The sequence below is a fragment of the Colobus angolensis genome, unplaced genomic scaffold, assembly GCF_000951035.1.
Source record: "Colobus angolensis palliatus isolate OR3802 unplaced genomic scaffold, Cang.pa_1.0 Scaffold143, whole genome shotgun sequence".
NCBI lineage: Eukaryota > Metazoa > Chordata > Mammalia > Primates > Cercopithecidae > Colobus > Colobus angolensis.
In genome coordinates, this window is record NW_012114522.1 from 2,070,083 (window position 1) to 2,087,934 (window position 17,852).

At 47.8% G+C, this 17,852-nt stretch overlaps 1 protein-coding gene across 2 annotated transcripts in view; it reads left to right on the forward strand.

The window, feature by feature from the left end:
- The window catches only part of AFAP1 (actin filament associated protein 1), a 131,618-nt gene that overhangs the window by 27,903 nt on the left and 85,863 nt on the right, over positions 1–17,852 (forward strand). For both annotated transcript variants that reach the window (XM_011935395.1, XM_011935394.1), the window contains 2 exons: positions 4,605–4,713; positions 15,329–15,540. In XM_011935395.1, coding sequence (XP_011790785.1) covers positions 4,605–4,713; positions 15,329–15,540 — 321 coding nt within the window. The remainder of the gene's footprint in view (positions 1–4,604; positions 4,714–15,328; positions 15,541–17,852) is intronic.

Sequence of the window (17,852 nt, forward strand, 5' to 3'; positions counted from 1 at the left end):
CCGGCTAATTTTTTGTATTTTTAGTAGAGACGGGGTTTCACCATGTTAGCCAGGATGGTCTCAATCTCCTGACCTCGTGAGCCACCTGCCTCAGCCTCCCAAAGTGCTGGGATTACAGGCGTGAGCCACCGCACCCGGCCAAGTCTCGAACTCTTGACCTCATGATCCACCCGCCTCGGCCTCCCAAAGTGCTGGGATTACAGGCGTGAGCCACCGCGCCCGGCCCAAGGACCCTTGTTGCCTCAGCTTGTGTTTTGTGAGTGGCAGCCCAGGAAACAGTGGGGCCAGATGCAAGCTGTGTTAGGGGCATATGCACGGACTGAGTCTCTCCTGATAGTAGGGGAGAGTTGAGTGACTCCACAGTGGTGTGTGGGGCTGCCATTCAATTGTACATTTGAGGGACTTGCTCTGCTCAGAGATTCGCATGTCCTTTATCCTTTGGGAAGACACAGGGTAGGCTGCCAATGGAATTTTGGAAGAGGTAAAGTTGGCTTTGTTGTCTGGGGACCTGTAACTTTGTAAGAATGCTGGAATTGGACTCTCAGAGCTGGGGTGGGCCCTGGAGGTTGTTCTGACACGATGCCCTTGTTTTAGGTGAGGAAGTGGGGACGTGGAGTCTTGGCAAGGTTGCAGAGGTGCAGGAACAAGCCGGCCTTGGATGCGAGCGGCTGTGCGCCTGCGTCTTCCTCCCTTTGTCAGACTCTCTTACTTCCTGCCTGGCTTCTGCTTCCCCGTGGCCCCTGTAGGAAACCTGCCTGCCCTGTTGTGTACTTTTTAGAATTCTGTTAATTGTGCTTTCAGTGAATTCTTACATATTGGAAAGGATTGGAAAGACTTGATCCTCTGAAAGCAGTGGTGGTAAGTGACAGTTTGCTCATCTTTTCGGCCCTTCTCCTGTTTGACTTTAACAAGCCTGAAGTGTCTGAAACCCCTGTGGTCGATTTCAAGGATAAGTGGTATTTGAGAGTGGAGTGACTCTCTAGCAGTATTGTTTTCTGAGGGGATATTGATTTTTAAAATGTCATCCTATGCAGAAAAGTCAAGCGTTCCAGACTGCATATAGAAAGAGGCAACCTCTAGGAACACTTTTGGTGAAGGACCTTCTGCTTTTGTGTGTATGTAAGCATAGACACTCACCTCTTATGTAGAGGGGTCGTAGTACACCTGTGTTCTTTCACTCAGCAGTATCTCTTAGAGGTTAATAAAGTCAGTGGCCATACACGTGCACTGGCCTTTTAAATGTCTATCTGGATGTAGCAGTACATCTGAGCATTCTTCTCTTGAACATTTAGATTGTTTTTAGATTTTACTAAACAAACTTTTTTTTTTAAGGGCTTTTTTTTTTTTATGTGATGTTTCTTTTTTATACTTTAAGTTCTAGGGTACATGTGCACAACGTGCAGGTTTGTTATGTATGTATACTTGTGCCATGTTGGTGTGCTGCACCCATCAACTCGTCATTTACATCAGGTATAATTCCCAATGCCATCCCTCCCCCCTCCCCCCTCCCCCATAATAGGCCCCGGTGTGTGATGTTCCCCTTCCAGAGTCCAAGTGATCTCATTGTTCAATTCCCACCTATGAGTGAGAACATACAGTGTATTAGGTTTTCTGTTCTTGTGATAGTTTGCTGAGAATGATGGTTTCCAGCTGCATCCATGTCCCTACAAAGGACACGAACTCATCCTTCTTTATGTCTGCATAGTATTCCATGGTGTATATGGCCACATTTTCTTAATCCAGTCTGTCACTGATGGACATTTAGGTTGATTCCAAGTCTTTGCTATTGTGAATAGTGCCACAATAAACATACGTGTGCATGTGTCTTTATAGCAGCATGATTTATAATCCTTGGGGTATATACCCAGTAATGGGATGGCTGAGTCATATGGTATTTCTAATTCTAGATCCCTGAGGAATCGCCATACTGTTTTCCACAATGGTTGAACCAGTTTACAATCTCACCAACAGTGTAAAAGTGTTCCTATTTCTCCACATCCTCTCTGGTAGCTGTTGTTTCCTGACTTTTTAATGATCGCCTTTCTAACTGGTGTGAGATGGTATCTCATTGTGGTTTTGATTTGCATTTCTCTGATGGCCAGTGATGATCAACATTTTTTCGTGTATCTGTTGGCCAACAAATTTTTATTGAACATCCTTATGTGGTTTTTTTCTCATGTGACCAGTTGACCCTTTTGACATATGTTTCTAGAAGTGGAATTATTGGATCTAAGGGCATACTCAAAAATTTGTGCCAAGTACATGACCACCAATAGGGTTTGAAAATGTCTACTCAGAACCCCATCGATTCAGAGAGTAAGTTCCTTGGGGCACTGAGGAAAGGAGTCTGACCTGTACTAGTTCACAGACGTTTGTTTGATTCAGCTATTTGTCATGCTTTTCCAGGACATGAGTAGTTTGATTGTTTGACCATGCTAAAAGGAAGTTGAAATACCCGGCGTCTCAGGAATAAAAGATACTCAGTGAATCAAGCAGCTCTTTTCCAAAAGCAGCCAGCAGAGATTTTAACTTGGATGTGAACTCGTGTACAGACCTTGCCTGGTGCTGGGCCCCAGGTGTCAGGTTCTGTTGCCTCTGTAGGAAGATATGAAGGACCTGGAGATGGTCCAGCCTAACGCCACACTATGATGACAGTTTGGGAAGCCAGCCTTCTGATAGGAGTGCAAAGGAACTGGAGTTATTTAGCCTCGGGAACAAGGATTGGGGGCGGGAGGGAGGTAACTGTAAGTCCCTGAAGAAATATTGTGCAGATGGTCTGGAGTGAGTTCTCTTCTTCATCTGGTGAGAGGAAGGAGTGGGTTGAATCTGCAGCGGGTGATTAGTCATTCACAAAGGACTTCTTGGCTTCAGAGATGAGTTACATAGAAAGCGATGGAGTTGCACTTTCTGGAGAGTTTACATTAAAAAAACACAACAGCCCCATACTTTCAATAGAACCTTGTTCTACTTGGAACTGTAACTGAATAGATTTCAATTTGGGGCCTCTGCTCTGTTCCATTCCTTGTGACATACCTCTTCCCAGCTTGTTTACAGAATCTAGGTAGTGGGAAATTGTTGCATGCTATTCATATGAAAAACGGGGGAGAGAGAGAATATGAATATTAAAAAGGTCTTTAACAGACAGACCTGGTATTTGAAAACTCCAGCTGGCAGTTACTAGTGTCTGAGCAGATTTAGATTCTGAGCCTCAACTTCTGTATCTGTAAAATACAGTGTAATAGAATGCGTTGCCTGAAGGATTCCTGCATGGATTGACTGACATTCTTGTAGCCAGTGCAGAAGTGTCTAGCACGGTGCTGGGCAGATCGCAGATGCTGGGCGAATGCTGGCTTTCCTGCCATTCAGCCGCCTCTGTTGGCAGAAGAACCAGTGAGAGACACACCAAGTCCTGTAGATGGTCTTAGGAGGGAGAGGCTGGGGTGGTTTAGAGCCGTCAGGAACATTTAAGAAAAGAGGGGACCCAAGCAGAGTCCTAAAGGCCAGGTGGGACGTAGGTTGTCCCGAGGCATGGAGTGAGCCACCAGCTTGTCCTTATTCTAAGGCTGTGGCTTCACAACCAGAGAGTGTTTCAGTCTCTGAGTTTGGTAAAAAAATTGTAATGGGCCAGGCACGGTGGCTCACGCCTGTAATCCCAGCACTTTGGGAGGCTGAGGCAGACGGATCACGAGGTCAGGAGTTCAAGACCATCCTGGCTAACACTGTGAAACCCTGTCTCTACTAAAAATACAAAAATTAGCCGGGCATGGTGGCGGGCCCCTATAGTCCCAGCTACTCGGGAGGCTGAGGCAGGAGAACGGCGTGAACCCGGGAGGTGGAGCATGCAGTGAGCAGAGATCGTGCCTCTGCACTCCAGCCTGGGTGACAGAGCGAGACTCCAACTCAAAAAAAAAAAAAAAAAAGTGACATGATTGGTTTTAATAAGGAGTAGATTCCGTCTCTGGAGAATAACTTCTACTTTGTTTTAGAGAGTGGCTCCCAGGTGATTTTTTTTTTTTTTTTTTTGAAGTTTTCCTAGCACACAGTAGGGATATAGTGAGAATGTGGGCAAGCCTCACTCATGCACTCAGCCAGTGTGGCTCACCAGCTCACTCTGTAATGAGTGCTGGGTGCACCTGAGCATCTGTGTCCCAGGAGCCCACTGCCTGTGGCAGGGCCATGGAGTCCCAGAGTCTGCATCTGAGGCCTGGGAGGGTTGGTGTGTGTGGAGTGTGTGGGGATAAAGGGGAATGCAGACTCTGTCTCAGACCCCTGGGGCAGCAGCATCTGAACAGGCCCAGTCCTATATGGGGGAAGGGGAATTCCGTGTCGTGGATACTCCAGTGAGACTGCTGCGCACGCTGAACCCGGAGATTTGGTGTGGACCGGACAGCATGTGGCCGGGGCTGGGGCATGGATACATGCAGGAAAGTAAGAGAGACACATCAAGACCGGCCTTCCAAACCTCTTTGTAGAATGAGGTTCTCTTTTGCGGAAGACTTTACAAAGGAAAGAGGAAAAGACTGGCCACATTCATTAATTGGAAATCCAGAATTTCCTTCTAACTGTCATGCTAATTTCTGTGTCGCTTTTCCTTTCTTCCTCAGCCTCCTGACAGTGGGCCTCCACCATTGCCAACATCCTCCCTCCCAGAAGGTTATTATGAGGAAGCTGTGCCGCTGAGCCCCGGAAAAGCTCCGGAATACATCACATCAAGTGAGTGGCCAGCCCTGCCCAGCACGCTGCCTTTGTGATCGGCAGGACTGGTGCAGAACCTGTCCCCTTTCTGGGTAGGAAGGGGAACAGGGCATTATAAACCACCACGGGCCAAGTGCTTTTTGAACCCAAAGAGATTGTCAGAACAGGAAAGGTTTTGAGAAGGACACCGAGACTAAAGAAGGACACTCACATACAAGGGTCTATTCCAATTGCTGTCTTCCTTGTGACTCAAAGGTAGTGAAAGCTTATTGCTGTGGCAACAGGCATCATCTTTGCAGAAGAGAAATGGGAATTTGTGGTATATTTTCTGGTGTGTGCTACAGCCCCCACGTCCTTAGTCTTTGACCTTCCTGGGCTGCACCCATCCCGCCACGATTAGAGCAGCTTCCACCAGGCTGGCTGTCGGGCTGGAAATAATTGGGTACAACACAAACAGGTATCTTGGTCATAGACTTTTGGTTTTTTCTTTTTTTGGGGTACAGGTTCTATTAGATGATTTTTGCCTAGGCCCTGGTTCTCCTGGCCCCAGTTAGTGGCCTGTTGGTAGCACTCAGAAGTACCTGTTTGTTCGTACCCAGCTTCAAGTTCAGATGAAGCGTGACATGCTGATGTTAAATCTCCGAAATTCATTTTTGAATTGGTGGCTGTATGTCTCCTTTCAGTATCTGTCAGGCAGGGAGCTACTATCTCATAAGAAAGTTGAATACCTGAATGTGTGTCAACTTATGGAATCCAGCTTGCGTTTTAAAAATGAAAGGTAGGTAAGTGGAAAGTGACAGAGTGGTTGCTGATTGTACTCAGGAGGCTTCTGTGCGTGGTCTCCAGCCTCATCTGTCTCCTAAGGGAAATGCTCTCCTTTTCCCCAACATTGTTATACTGTTACCTGCCACATAGAGACTTTGCATTTCAGATCTTTCTCTCCTTGGCAGTCCACGAGCGCAGCTATTCCACCAAAGCAGGGTCTGTCTTCATGATTGGAAGGAGGTTGTTAAAGGAGATTCCCCCGTTGGCATGCTTCTCTGAGTGTGGAGAAGGGCTGTGGAGAAGCCAGGCCAGCTGGACTGTGTGCCCCTGAGGGCGCCGGCTGCTCCTCCTCGCCTGTCTCCTCAGCTTCTGGAGCAGTTGAGGCATAGACTGGGCTGAGCGTAGACTGGACCATCACGCAGGTGACAGAAAATCCCCAGCTCCCCACGGAGGAGACAGAGCCCCTTTGTCCAACATTTGGATGACATCCATTCTCTTCTAGAGCCTGTAACCCAGATTCCGAGATATTAATACAAGATTGACTCCTGTTAGCGCTTCTTATGTGAGATGGTAGGGGCCTGGGAGAGGGAGGAAGAAGAATTCATTTCTGTGTACACAGTTATATTCTTATCAAAACAAGGAAGAAAAGCCTATAACGGGTTCAGTCTCCACGCCTGGTCAGTGTTCATGGCTAGAATTTACCACTTCCTTCTACTGCCCCTTTCGTATTCCCGCTGCCCTCAGCAAACCTCTTCGTTGGTCATGGTTTTTTTCTTGGTGGGTGATCCGACTTCCTTTCCTGAAAGGTCTGGACCTTCAGTAGCACTTCTGTATTGGATGGTCATGACTTTTCATTAACTTTAATCAGAGGGTGTGAGAACACAGAGGGGGCACTCAGGGGGTCTTCCAGGTCCCCTGCGTGTTCTTCCTTACTCCCACTGTAGGGTAACGGCTTCCTCATGGTTGGGGTCCGTCACCTCAGCCACTGCAGGAGCCGCTTCTTTGCCTGTTACTGACATGAGGAGCTCAGTGTGGCCAGGTGGCAGCTTCTGCTTCCAGTTTAATGAAACCATTGCCCTATCTTGCCCTTAGACCAGTGCAGTCCAGCATTTTAGGGAAGGAAAGCAAACATTTTGTTAGTGGGTCACTGCGGGTGATAAGGAGAGGAGGCTCCTCGCGTTTCACCCCTCGATTCTTGGGCTGTGAATCTGGACTATGGGAGAAACAGTACCACCAAGTCAAAACCTATAGTGTCAGAAGATACTCTGAAGTCTGTTGCCCACAAGGTGTCACCCATTGGTTGGCACTATAACTGGATATTAAAAATATATGTATTTTGACCTATTGGGCAAGCGACTTCAGGGTGCTGGAGACTGTGGCAAGATCAGTGAATTTCCTGAGCACAGAGCCATTGTCGTGTACTTCATTTACTGTAAATGAGTTCCCTGATCAGAAGCAATGGTGTGGGGATCCCATTGTGGAGAACGGGACATTCTCTAAGGCCCTGTGGACCCAGAAGGCAAATTTATTTTAATGATCTCTTCATGATGGAAGTGGACCAGTGATAACAACCTGCCATGAGGTGCCAGCTGATATCCCAGGGATGGTGTCAGGCTGTGGGGGTGGGGTGGGGAGGTTGATGTTGGCGTTTGCTGTTGGCAGGTAGGGTACTCGGAAGTATTTGGAGTCAGATTGATTTCCATGAGTGAAGTCCGTGTTGCTGAGTTCATGCATAACCTCTATTCCTGCCATCATGTCCACATGTACATGAGCCCATTTGGACAAGAAGTCTGGGGAATGAGGCTGACTGATGTAGGTACAGTGGGTGGTGGTATTTACCCGAGTATGGGGAATGAGGCTGACTGATGTAGATACAGTGGGTGGTGGTATTTACCTGAGTATCAAGATCCTCTTCTGCTGAGGTCTGTTTACATCATGTGCCCATTTGTGAAGGTCTGTTGACAGTATCTTCTGCAGACCAGTTGTTTGTTACCTGTTTTTTAATCATGGTTCTCTCCATTGTCAGTCATCCAACTAAACCATTAGGCAGTATTCACGCATGGTTGTTGAGGGAGGAGGCAGCTCTCAGGACTAAGGGCTCCTTGCTCGCTCACGTCTTCTGGCGTGGATGGAGCCTGCTCTCACACACCCGCTTTGATTTGAGGATGGAGTGCCCCTTCAGGGGTCAGAGAGCCTGTGGGCCATGCAGGGCGGCTTAGGTTTCCTCTTCTCTTGGTGCCCGATGGTGAAGCCTGACGTCTCTGCCAGGGCTTCGCTAGCCGAAAGTAGTTCCTCAGAAGTAAGGCGGTTCTCTGTAAAGGATGATGTAGCCGTGCTCCAAACTCCCAGAGGTCCACACTCGCCTCCGCTGGGTGAGCCTGCCAGAGTGTCCATTACCAACCTGTGGAGCGGTTAGGGTTTCATCGGAAAAGCAGAACCATTACGATGTGGATAGAAGACGTATTCTAGATTAGCCTTGCACACTTGCGGAAGCTGTTGAATCTGTGGGTGACTGTGGCCTGAGCACCTAGTAGGACCCACCCTCTGGAAGGAAAGCTGGCCGTGAAGCACAGGAGGTCAAGGGTAAGTGGAAACCCATGAGGTCAAACTGTAACTCATCTATGACTTCCTCCAGACTCAGTGACACAAGTGACCCACACAAGATGCAGGTGCCCTTGGCTCTGGAGTTGTCCAAAACACCAAAGCAGGAGAGCCTGCAGCAAGCAGCTGGGGGACCTGAGCCCATGGCTGCCCCACACCAGTAGGGTGTGCCGCGTACCAGAGCTTCCACAGGGCCTGGCGCCCTGTGCTGGCCTCAAAGATGGGCCTACTTGTTTCCTTCTTTCCTTCCAGGCCCCTCACAGCTTCTCTTGAGGCCAACCCTACCCCAGACCATACAGAGCAATGGAAGTGGCGTTCCAGTTAGCTACGTTGACATAGCATAAACTCACTACAACACTCGTTGGGTGTTTTGGTTTTAGACGTAGATTTCAGTTTTATTTTCAGCTTTCTGATTCCTCTGTTTTGCCCTCTTCCCTCTCCCTCCTCCAGGGGGATTGGTTGAAATGGCATTTCTGATGTTATGGGGTGTGTGTGTGTGTGTGTGTGTGTGTGTGTGTGTATGAAATACAATGGCGCTGGTTTTTGGAGATGAGCACCCACTTCCTCAGGCCCCGATGTTGGATGGGCACGTGCACAAGTACGTTACACCTGCTTCTAGAGTTTCAGGTTCACAGGGAGCTGTCCTGTGTCCCTCATTTTATCCTCACAATAACTCTCAGAGAGACAAGATTATCTTAAAGACACTGAGTTTCAAAGAAGTTAAATGACTTACTCTATTCCTCTAGAGTGAGATCTTGGACTTAGACTGGTCATTATCAAACATAAGTCAGATCTCTGCTGTATTCACAGCCTTCTCGTGGCTTCCCATCCCACTCAAAAGTTAAAGCCAAAGTTCTTCTAAGGGCTTCTCTCCTCATCCCTTTACCTACCACCTGTTCCTCCCCTGCTCACTGCCCTCCACCGCCAACCCCAGCCCCTTTTACACCGTCACAGCAGCATGAAAGAGCAGAACATCTGTAATGCAGAAGGATAGTAAGTGTTCAAAACCTCGTGGCCCTTAAATAGCTCTTGTATTGTGATCCTGTAAGAATCTCAAGTAGAAAAGTGTTTAATGATATTGCCAAAGTGAGGATGTGGGATGGAGAACCTTTCTCTGCACACCAAATGCCTTGCCTTCCACAGAGTTGTGTGGGGCAGCTGGAAGGATCGAGGGGAAAGCCCTTTGTGAGTCTGAAAACGCTAGACACACAGCTAGCTGCAAAGCACCGTCATCATTCTTACGAAACGACACTGAGACCTGACGGAGCGGCTCCAGAAAGGAGCCGGACTTCAGCGTTGTGTTATTTGGACACATCCCTACTCTCCGATAGCCCGTTTGTCCTCTCTTTCCCCCTCACCCAAGGGTGAGAACAAAGAGGGCCAAGGCTTTTGTCTGTTTTGCATCTGGCAGGTAATATGCGCTCATTAAACACTTACTGATAGATGAAGGGCTGTACTTTTTCCACTCCTTTCCTTGATTTTTCTATGCTGAATTTCAATTCAAGTTTTTTTTTTTTTTAATTGTGAAACATCTAATATTGTGCTTGCTCAGCCTTGTGCCCAGAACTAGAACTCCAAGAGAAATGAGGGCCACAGCTCCTGCCCTAGAGGAGCCATGTTTTCTGCCAGCCTCTCTGCGCTGCCTCTGAAAAGTGAGGTCAGAAACCAAGACAGAGGCCTGATGGGTCTCCTGCTTATGGCCTCAGCAAAACCAGTGCATCGAAACGAAAAGGCAGGGTCTCCGTGGCCCTCCAGCCCCTTGAGAACACTTGCTCATCACTTAACCTTTGTCTGTGGTTCGTGTGCCTTTTAAAGAGAAATTCTTATGTAATTTGGGTGGAGAGAAGGCATGGCCCTTAGAAAGTCGTGACACCCTAACCGCCTTCTCAGGGCACCGTTCCTGGCTCTGATGTGCAGTGTGGGTGTGGGATTGCCATTGCTTTCATGCAGTTTTTTTCTGGAATGAACATTTTATAGTTAAAAATAGTAGTTTACTGGAGTGTTCCTTAATTTCATCAGAACGACACTATGATAGCCATTCCTGCCCATGAAGCTAGTTTCTGGTGAGGAGGGTGGTGGTGAATTTGAGGTGTGAAGTTGACTAGATTAGGAGGATCTGGGGAACTGGTGAAGCATTATTTTTGGTGGATCTGTGAGGTGTTTCCAGGGATCACTGGCGTGTGGGTCTGAGTGGCCCACATGGGGAAGACCAACCTCAGTGTGGACAGCACCATCCGATAGGCTGGAGGCCCGGAGAGAACAGAAACAGGAAAGCCGATGGGCCTCTCTTTTCCCTGAGCTGGGAGACATCTTTCTCCCCTGGACGTCAGAGCTTCAGGCATCCCGGCCTTGGGACCCCAGGACTTATACCAGCACCGCTGCCCTCCCCCACTTCCCCACCTCCTGGATTCTCAGACCTTCATCTCAGACTGAGAGTTTTACCATCTGCCTCCCTGATGCTGAGGCTTTTGGACTCAGACTGAGCCATGCTACGAGCATCCTAGGGTCTCCAGCTGGTAGACGGCTTGTTGTGGGATTTCTCGGTCTCCGTAATTACGTGAGCCATTCCCCCTAATAAATCGCCCACCTTCCTTCCTTCCTTCCTTCCTTCCTTCCTTCCTTCCTTCCTTCCTTCCTTCCTTCCTTCTTTCCCTCCCTCCCTCCCTCCCTTCCTTCCTTCCTTCCTTCCTTCCTTCCTTCCTTCCTTCCTTCCTCCCACTCACCCATCCACCTGTCCATCCATCCATCCATCCGCATGAGCATCTGTCTATCCATCCATCTGTCTAATCTATCTTTCTATCTCCTATGGCTTCTATTTCCCTGGAGAGTCCTGACTGATACAAAGAGCATTTTCTAATCAACAACGTCCTTTGAACAGGGTTCACACGCTTCTGTTGTTGGCCCTTTGGTCTGCTGCCTTACTCTACACGAAGTGTAGACATCTGAATGGGATGGACCTGATGGTGTCTAATCAATGTCCCCTCTGAGTACCCCTGAAATAAAACCTTCCTGTTCATCTCTCTGTGAATACCTGTACCACTTACTATAAGACTAGAAGGCAATCAGGAATTCTTTTCCCTGCTCCCCATTTCTGAGTCTTTCATAATTTTTCACAAAGCGTTCATTACCTCTTAATGTAATCCAAAACCCCAGTCCCCCAGACGGTGAACTTCTCAAATTCCTAGACCACAGCTCTGGCTGGTGGAGCTACCAAGCGATATCCTGAGTGAGAGTCTCTTCTCTTGATTGGGTGTTCGCTAAGCATACTTTCTGGAGAGTTCTCTTGATTGGGTCATAGCTAAGCATACTTTCTGGAGAGTTCTCTTGATTAGGTCATAGCTAAGCATACTTCTCTTGATTAGGTCATAGCTAAGCATACTTTCTGGAGAGTTCTCTTGATTGGTCATAGCTAAGCATACTTTCTGGAGAGTTCTCTTGATTAGGTCATAGCTAAGCATACTTTCTGGAGAGTTCTCTTGATTGGTTCATTGCTAAGCATACTTTCTGGAGAATTCTCTTGATTGGGTCATTGCTAAGCATACTTTCCGGAGAGTTCATTATCCTTTAGGCTCGGTGACTTCTGGCTGTTCCTTGTTTGCTACTAAGTTGGCTGATTTTTCTAAAAATGGGTCTGTCGTTTCTATACTTTTAGAAGAAGGCAAGACAATGAACTTAATTGTCTTTTTCATAGCTGTAGACCTCAACTCATTCCCAAGGATGAAAGAGCTGCTAGAACATAGTTTACTTTTTCCATTTAAAATCAGAAGGCCTGGGTTCATGTTTCAGTCCTGTCATTCACCAAGCCTGTGATCCTGGATGACTATTGTAGTCTTTAAGCCTCATTCTTCCTTTTCTCTGAGTAAGACTAACATCTTATGTGCCCATCTCCAAGTGGCTGGGAGGTCCAGTGAGATGGTGGATGTGAGAAACCTTTGTAAATTTGGAGCAGGCCTAACTTTTCATGGCTTTATCCTAGCTCCTGCTATGTAAATACAGATAATTTTTTAAAAGTGCCTGGCATAGAGTAGAGCTCACAACATATTTGTCGAATGAGTGAAATCAAAGATAGTTTTCCCATTTATAACTAATTGACTCATTAAATCTTTACTTCATTATTTACTGAACTTGATGTTCCAGCAAGTGGCTGAGCCCTGAGGGCTGTGTGGTCCTCCACGCCACTATGAGAATCTTTCTGAAATAAAGCTAGGATGATGTCCATGGCCCCTCCAGAACCCCTCAGTTTACGTTGGATTGTAGCACAGCACGCGATCTGTGGTCTGGCCTCTGCCCGGCTTCTCATTTCATGTTCCATCGTTTCCTTCCACATACCCTTATTCTAGCCATGCTCACTGTTTTAAAAACCCTCTTGTTGTAAAATCCATTTACCAGAAAGTGTATAAAATATGAGTATATGGTCAATGATTTATCATAAAGAAGCCATGTGTGTAACCACCATGCAGGTCAAGGGTAGAACACCATCTGCCCCAGAAGGCCCCTGCCCCTTCCTAGCACAGCCAAGGGTAACCACGGACTTTGCTCTGTGGCCTCGCTCACGTCCTGTCCAGAAGCTGAGAGGGACCCACTGCGCCTTGGCAGCATCTGATGCTTGTCAGTGCCTTCACTCACTGCATTTCTCCTTCTCAGACTTTTTTCTCTGGTTGGCAACAGCTTGTCTCGAGGCCTGGCTCTAAAGGGACGTCTTCTCTGCCGTCTTCCCTGTGCCCCTGCGTGTGCTGGCCCCTTGTTTCCGGCTCCATGACAGCTTGCATTTTGCCCTAGACTGTAAAGATCTCGCCCCTCCACTCCCGTCCAGCAGAGCTTTGGCAGCAGGGGGAGTGTTTTTTCCCCGGGCCCCCAGTATCCACTTGACATGTGGGACTTGAATGAAAATTGAAATGTGAGTAGTCACCTGTGGCTGCCCTGTGAAGCAGGGGTGCTGGGTGGGTGTAGGTGCTGATGGGTGTGTGGGGTGTGTTGGAGGGGGATGTGGAGCCAGTGAGAAGGACCCACCTGTGGGTGGAGGGGTGATGTGAAGCAGGGGGAGAATCAGGGAAGAGACCTGTGACCCAGACCAGGACGTTCTGTTTGCCTCCAACCTTTGAGTCAGCCCTCATCGTGTCCCTCATGGCCTCTGAGCTGCTCCTGTCTCCTAACTTGTCCCTTCTTCAGCCCGTTCCTAGTGCCGTTGCCAGAGTTACCTCTTCAGTCTCCTGAGTTTTTGCTTAAAATCCTTCCTGGACTTAATAAAAAAGAGAGTCTTGTTCTGTTGCCCAGGCTGGAGTGCAGTGGCAGGATCCAGCTCACTACAGCCTCGGACTCCTGGGCTCAGATGATCCTCCTGCCTCAGCCTCTTGAGTAGCTGGGACCACAGGCGGGCCCTGCCATGCCCGGCTAGCTTTTTACTCTTTATAGAGATGGAGTCTCGCTATGTTGCCCAGGCTTGGTCTTGAAATCCTGGGCTCAAGCGATCCGCCCGCCTTGGCCTCCTAAAGTGCCGGGATTACAGGTGTGAGCACCACATCTGGCCTCCTGGGTGACTTTTCATTGTGGAAAATTCAGCTTAAACTTTAAATCTTTCCGTTCCTCCCTGTTCATGTTGAATCTTTGCAAGGAAATTATAAAACAAACATGATTACTGAGTACAACTTAAACTCCAGTTTCCAGCAAGTAAAGATGTGAGTTCTCTTCTGTGTAGACTCTGCCCTTTTTGGCACTTGTGCTGCATTGCACAGCCAACGGCATTGGCCGTTGTTCTCCTTATCTCTCATTCATTTATCATTTAGGTGTTCATCCCTGAAGTATGTTTTGAAAAAGAAACGTGTTCCAGATGATTCTGGGGGCTGAGGGGAATTCAGAGATGAATCAGATCCTGTCTCAGGGAGCTTATCACCCAGCACAGCTGAAAGTAATGAGAGGAAAGACAGTCGCTGGTATTTAGGAAGCACTTTTACTACGCCATTCACCCTGCCAAGGGCTTTGTCGGTATATTTTAAATACATTTAACAGCGCTTCCTTCTACAGTTATTTGGGTACTTGCCCTGTGCCAGGTACTTTGTTAGGTGCTGGGGAGATCACCTCCAACAAGATGGTCTCCTTTTCTTCAGGGGGCTTACAGCCTGCAGTGGGGGTCAGTGTTGAGGTGCGCTGTGATCCGCTCTGTGGTGGGCCATGTGGAGACTCAGACTCGGGGCTTCCACAGCAGAAGCTCGTCAGTCCTGGAGTCCAGGTTAGACTGCCAGCACGGTTGGGTTCTGGTGAGGCCGCTTCCTGGCTTTTAGATGGCTAAATTCTCACTGTGTCCTCACATGGTGGGGACAGAGCTCTCTCTCTCTTCTTATAAGACCACCAGACCTGTGGGATTAGGACCCCACCCTTAAGACCTCATTTAACTTTAGTAACCTCCTAAAAGCCCTATCTCTACATACAGTCATTGAGGTTAGAGCTTCAACACTTGAATTTCGGGGGGGAGACAGTTCAGTCCATAGCACCCAGCTTTGGCGATTCAGGGAGGGTTTGCTGGAGGAGGTATCAGGAAGTTAAACCCCAAAAGATGAGAGTACTTACCAGGCAAAGGCAGGAGGGCAAGTGGATGGACAGGAAGCTTGCTAGGGGGCGTGGCACATGCAGAGACCCTGAGGTGACAGAGGGGCGATATGTTTGGGAAACTGTCAGTCACAGCAGTATACATGCCAGTGTGTCACAGAGTGAGACGGGCATCATTAGAAGGACAGGCGTACATTTCTGTGAAAGTTCCAAGGATGCCCTAGAAGGGAGAGGTGGCCGTTGGTGGCATCTCGAGTGTCAAGGATGTTATGTGTGTGGGGATGCCAGCAGGGAGAGGCAGATTGCAGCCTCGGGAGGACTTTGACATAAAGGTATGGACGCAGGAGGGGAAGGGACCTCCATGGGCAAGAGTTCCGTGTGGCGGAACACACTGCAGAATGAGGATGGTGCTCGTCCGGCAGGAATGTGGCGAGGAGTCTGTGTCAAGCCAGTGTCGGGTCAGCGTAGGGTCCGGTCCATATAAAACAGTCTAGAAACAGTTTTTATGAACACAGAATTTGGTAGGCACTTCAACTTTTCATTGAGTTCCACCGCCAAGTCTTAGCATTATGTTTTTGTTATTGTTGTTTTTTCCCTTAAGGAGCAGAAGTCCCTTTTTCATTCAGTTACTTGGTGATGAAAAACATGATGATGTGCTCTTGAGCCCAGGGGTAAACGTCAAGGTAAAAAAGTCCTTTTACCAGTGTATGTTTATTTTTTACAGATTATGATTCTGATGCGATGAGCAGCTCTTACGAATCGTATGATGAAGAGGAGGAGGATGGGAAGGGGAAGAAAACTCGGCACCAGTGGCCCTCCGAGGAGGCCTCCATGGACCTGGTCAAGGACGCCAAAATCTGCGCCTTCTTGTTGCGCAAGAAGCGGTTCGGCCAGTGGACCAAGTTGCTCTGCGTCATCAAAGACACCAAGCTGCTGGTAAGACATTTGGAATCGCTTGCATTTTTGTAAGATTGCTGCACTCAAAAGCCATGGAGTTTATATCCGGTCACCATTAACATCAGCTGTGCAGGAAGGGCAGCGCTCAGACCTCAGCCAGGTACCCTGAGCTCGCCGCAGTCCCACGCTGGGGGCCCCCGTGCGCCATCAGGCAGCACTCACCCATGTTGTGTGTTCAAGGTTGCTGGTTTCTCAGCTCCGAAAGCAGCCAGCAGACAAAATCATTCCCATTCCCGGGTAGTGTCTGTGGTTTGCGTCTGTGGAAATGCACAAGATTTTAACTTGCCAGGAGTTGCAAGATGGATTTTCTCATTTGTAATGAGTCAGTGGATTCCTCAGAGCCAGCTCATAGAAGTGGGACAGGGAGCAGCCAGGAAAGGAAATTCTTTTGGAAAGCTTGGGGCCAATTCTTTTTTTTTTTTAATCTGAGAGGCAGAACAGGAAGACAAATAAGGAACAGAGAAGCAGGGAAGGGGAGAACCTGGACCTTGCTGTGGGGTTATTCCAGTGGAGGCCCCAGCAGGGAGGCTGCAGCCCAGGAGGACGGTGTGTGGTATCCCTCCCTCCTCCCCACTCCCTCTCCACCTTCCTTTTTTCCCTCCTGCCTTTTTTTAGAAACCATGGTTGGTTATTGGAATTATGAACTTCAAGGGTATGTTTTTGCCTTTTGTTCTTCCTTCAGATTAACCTTGGGGGAAACACTGCTCAAAATCATATCATTAATTAGAAAACGAGAATTTATGTTTCTGTAGAGCACTCTAGTGGAACAGATAATCTTTTTTTTTTTTTTGTAAATCCAGGCTTCGTCTTCGAATTGTGGGAATCCTTTTTTTTTTTAACTAGGTTCCTAGGATATTATATATTTTTTAATGTTTTTGTTCAGTTTTTTTAAAGAGAGTACATATTTTTTCCACAAGTGTGGCCTGAATTTCTCCCAGATTTAGAATGTGCCAAAAATGATGCCATGGGGAATATTAAAAAATGAGGAAAAGAAGATTAATGTGGTCCTTATTTACAGTCTGATATAATGGCTACAAGATGTGGATATATTATATAAATGTTTTAGAAAGGCATAATCAACTTTCATTTAATAGAGAAGCTTCCAAATCCAGTGAGGGAAGCTTCGTGCTTGTGCGTAGGGATTAGCAGTTTGGGGTTCTGAGTCCCTGGTCCCTCTCCCCTGCCCTCCTCTCCCTCATCCCCTGACTTCTTCCCCCCTCCCCTGCTTTGTCTTCCATTTGGGCTCCTACCAGCTTTCCCCCTTCAAAACCAGGATGATAATACCTACGACTTAGAGTAGTTGTGAATATTTAAGAAGAAATTAGTGGACAAGCAGTTGAAAGCACTGTCTTTGGTCAAATGCAGAATCAAAGGTAGTTATTTTTATGATGAAGCTTTTTTCCTTTCGAAACTGACCTGTCATTCAGGGCCCAGATGACCTCCATCAGCATAAAAAATAATGAACAGTGATAAAAGCAAATGCTTTCCAACTTTAAACAGCACAGAAAAGAAAAAGCCATGTTCTTCCCTTAAATGTTCCCAGTCTGTCTTCCCACAAGTTACCGCCATTAGCACCTTTTTTTGTATCTCCTTCTGGAACTTGTTCCTTCTGTGCTCAGGTAGCTCTGGGGTGGGTACTGTGATGTACCCAGATTCCCGCTTCAGGACTGAAGGTCGCATTTCCTTGGCAGGGCTGGTGAACCCACCTCGGGGACTGTCTGCATTGAAGAGGGGCCTGGAGCCCAAGGCCAAGCTCCCTCCCCAGGGGTCTGCATTCAGTGTGTGTGGGAGGTACAGACCCAGACTCATTGGGCAGCTCTGATGGGGCCTTCCAGCCCCAGAGCTCTCATGGTGGTATCCATCCCCGAGGCCACTCAAACTGGGCGTCTTTGCCCACCCCTCTCCTCCCTCTCCTCGCTCCTGGTGTTGTCTTCAGGATGCCGGTTCATTAACCTCCTACGTGCTGCTGTCTGCTGTAGAGGCGGCTTCCCAGGAAATCCAGCCTGCTAGGACTGCCAGACTGCAGCTTGTCCTATTGCTGATAGCATATCTCTTGTGAGACATTTAACTTAAGGAGGAGTATGTTATATAGTTCCCTTTCTGAAATAAGTGTTCGAGATGGTGGGCATGCTAATTACCCTGAGCTGATCGCTATATATTTTATGTATCAAAACATCACTCTGCCCCCCATAAATACGTACAGTTATTATATGTCGGTTACAAAGGTTTACACAATTCAAAATAAAAAAATAAAATTCCCTTTCGGATTCCTTCCATTGTACAATTAGTTG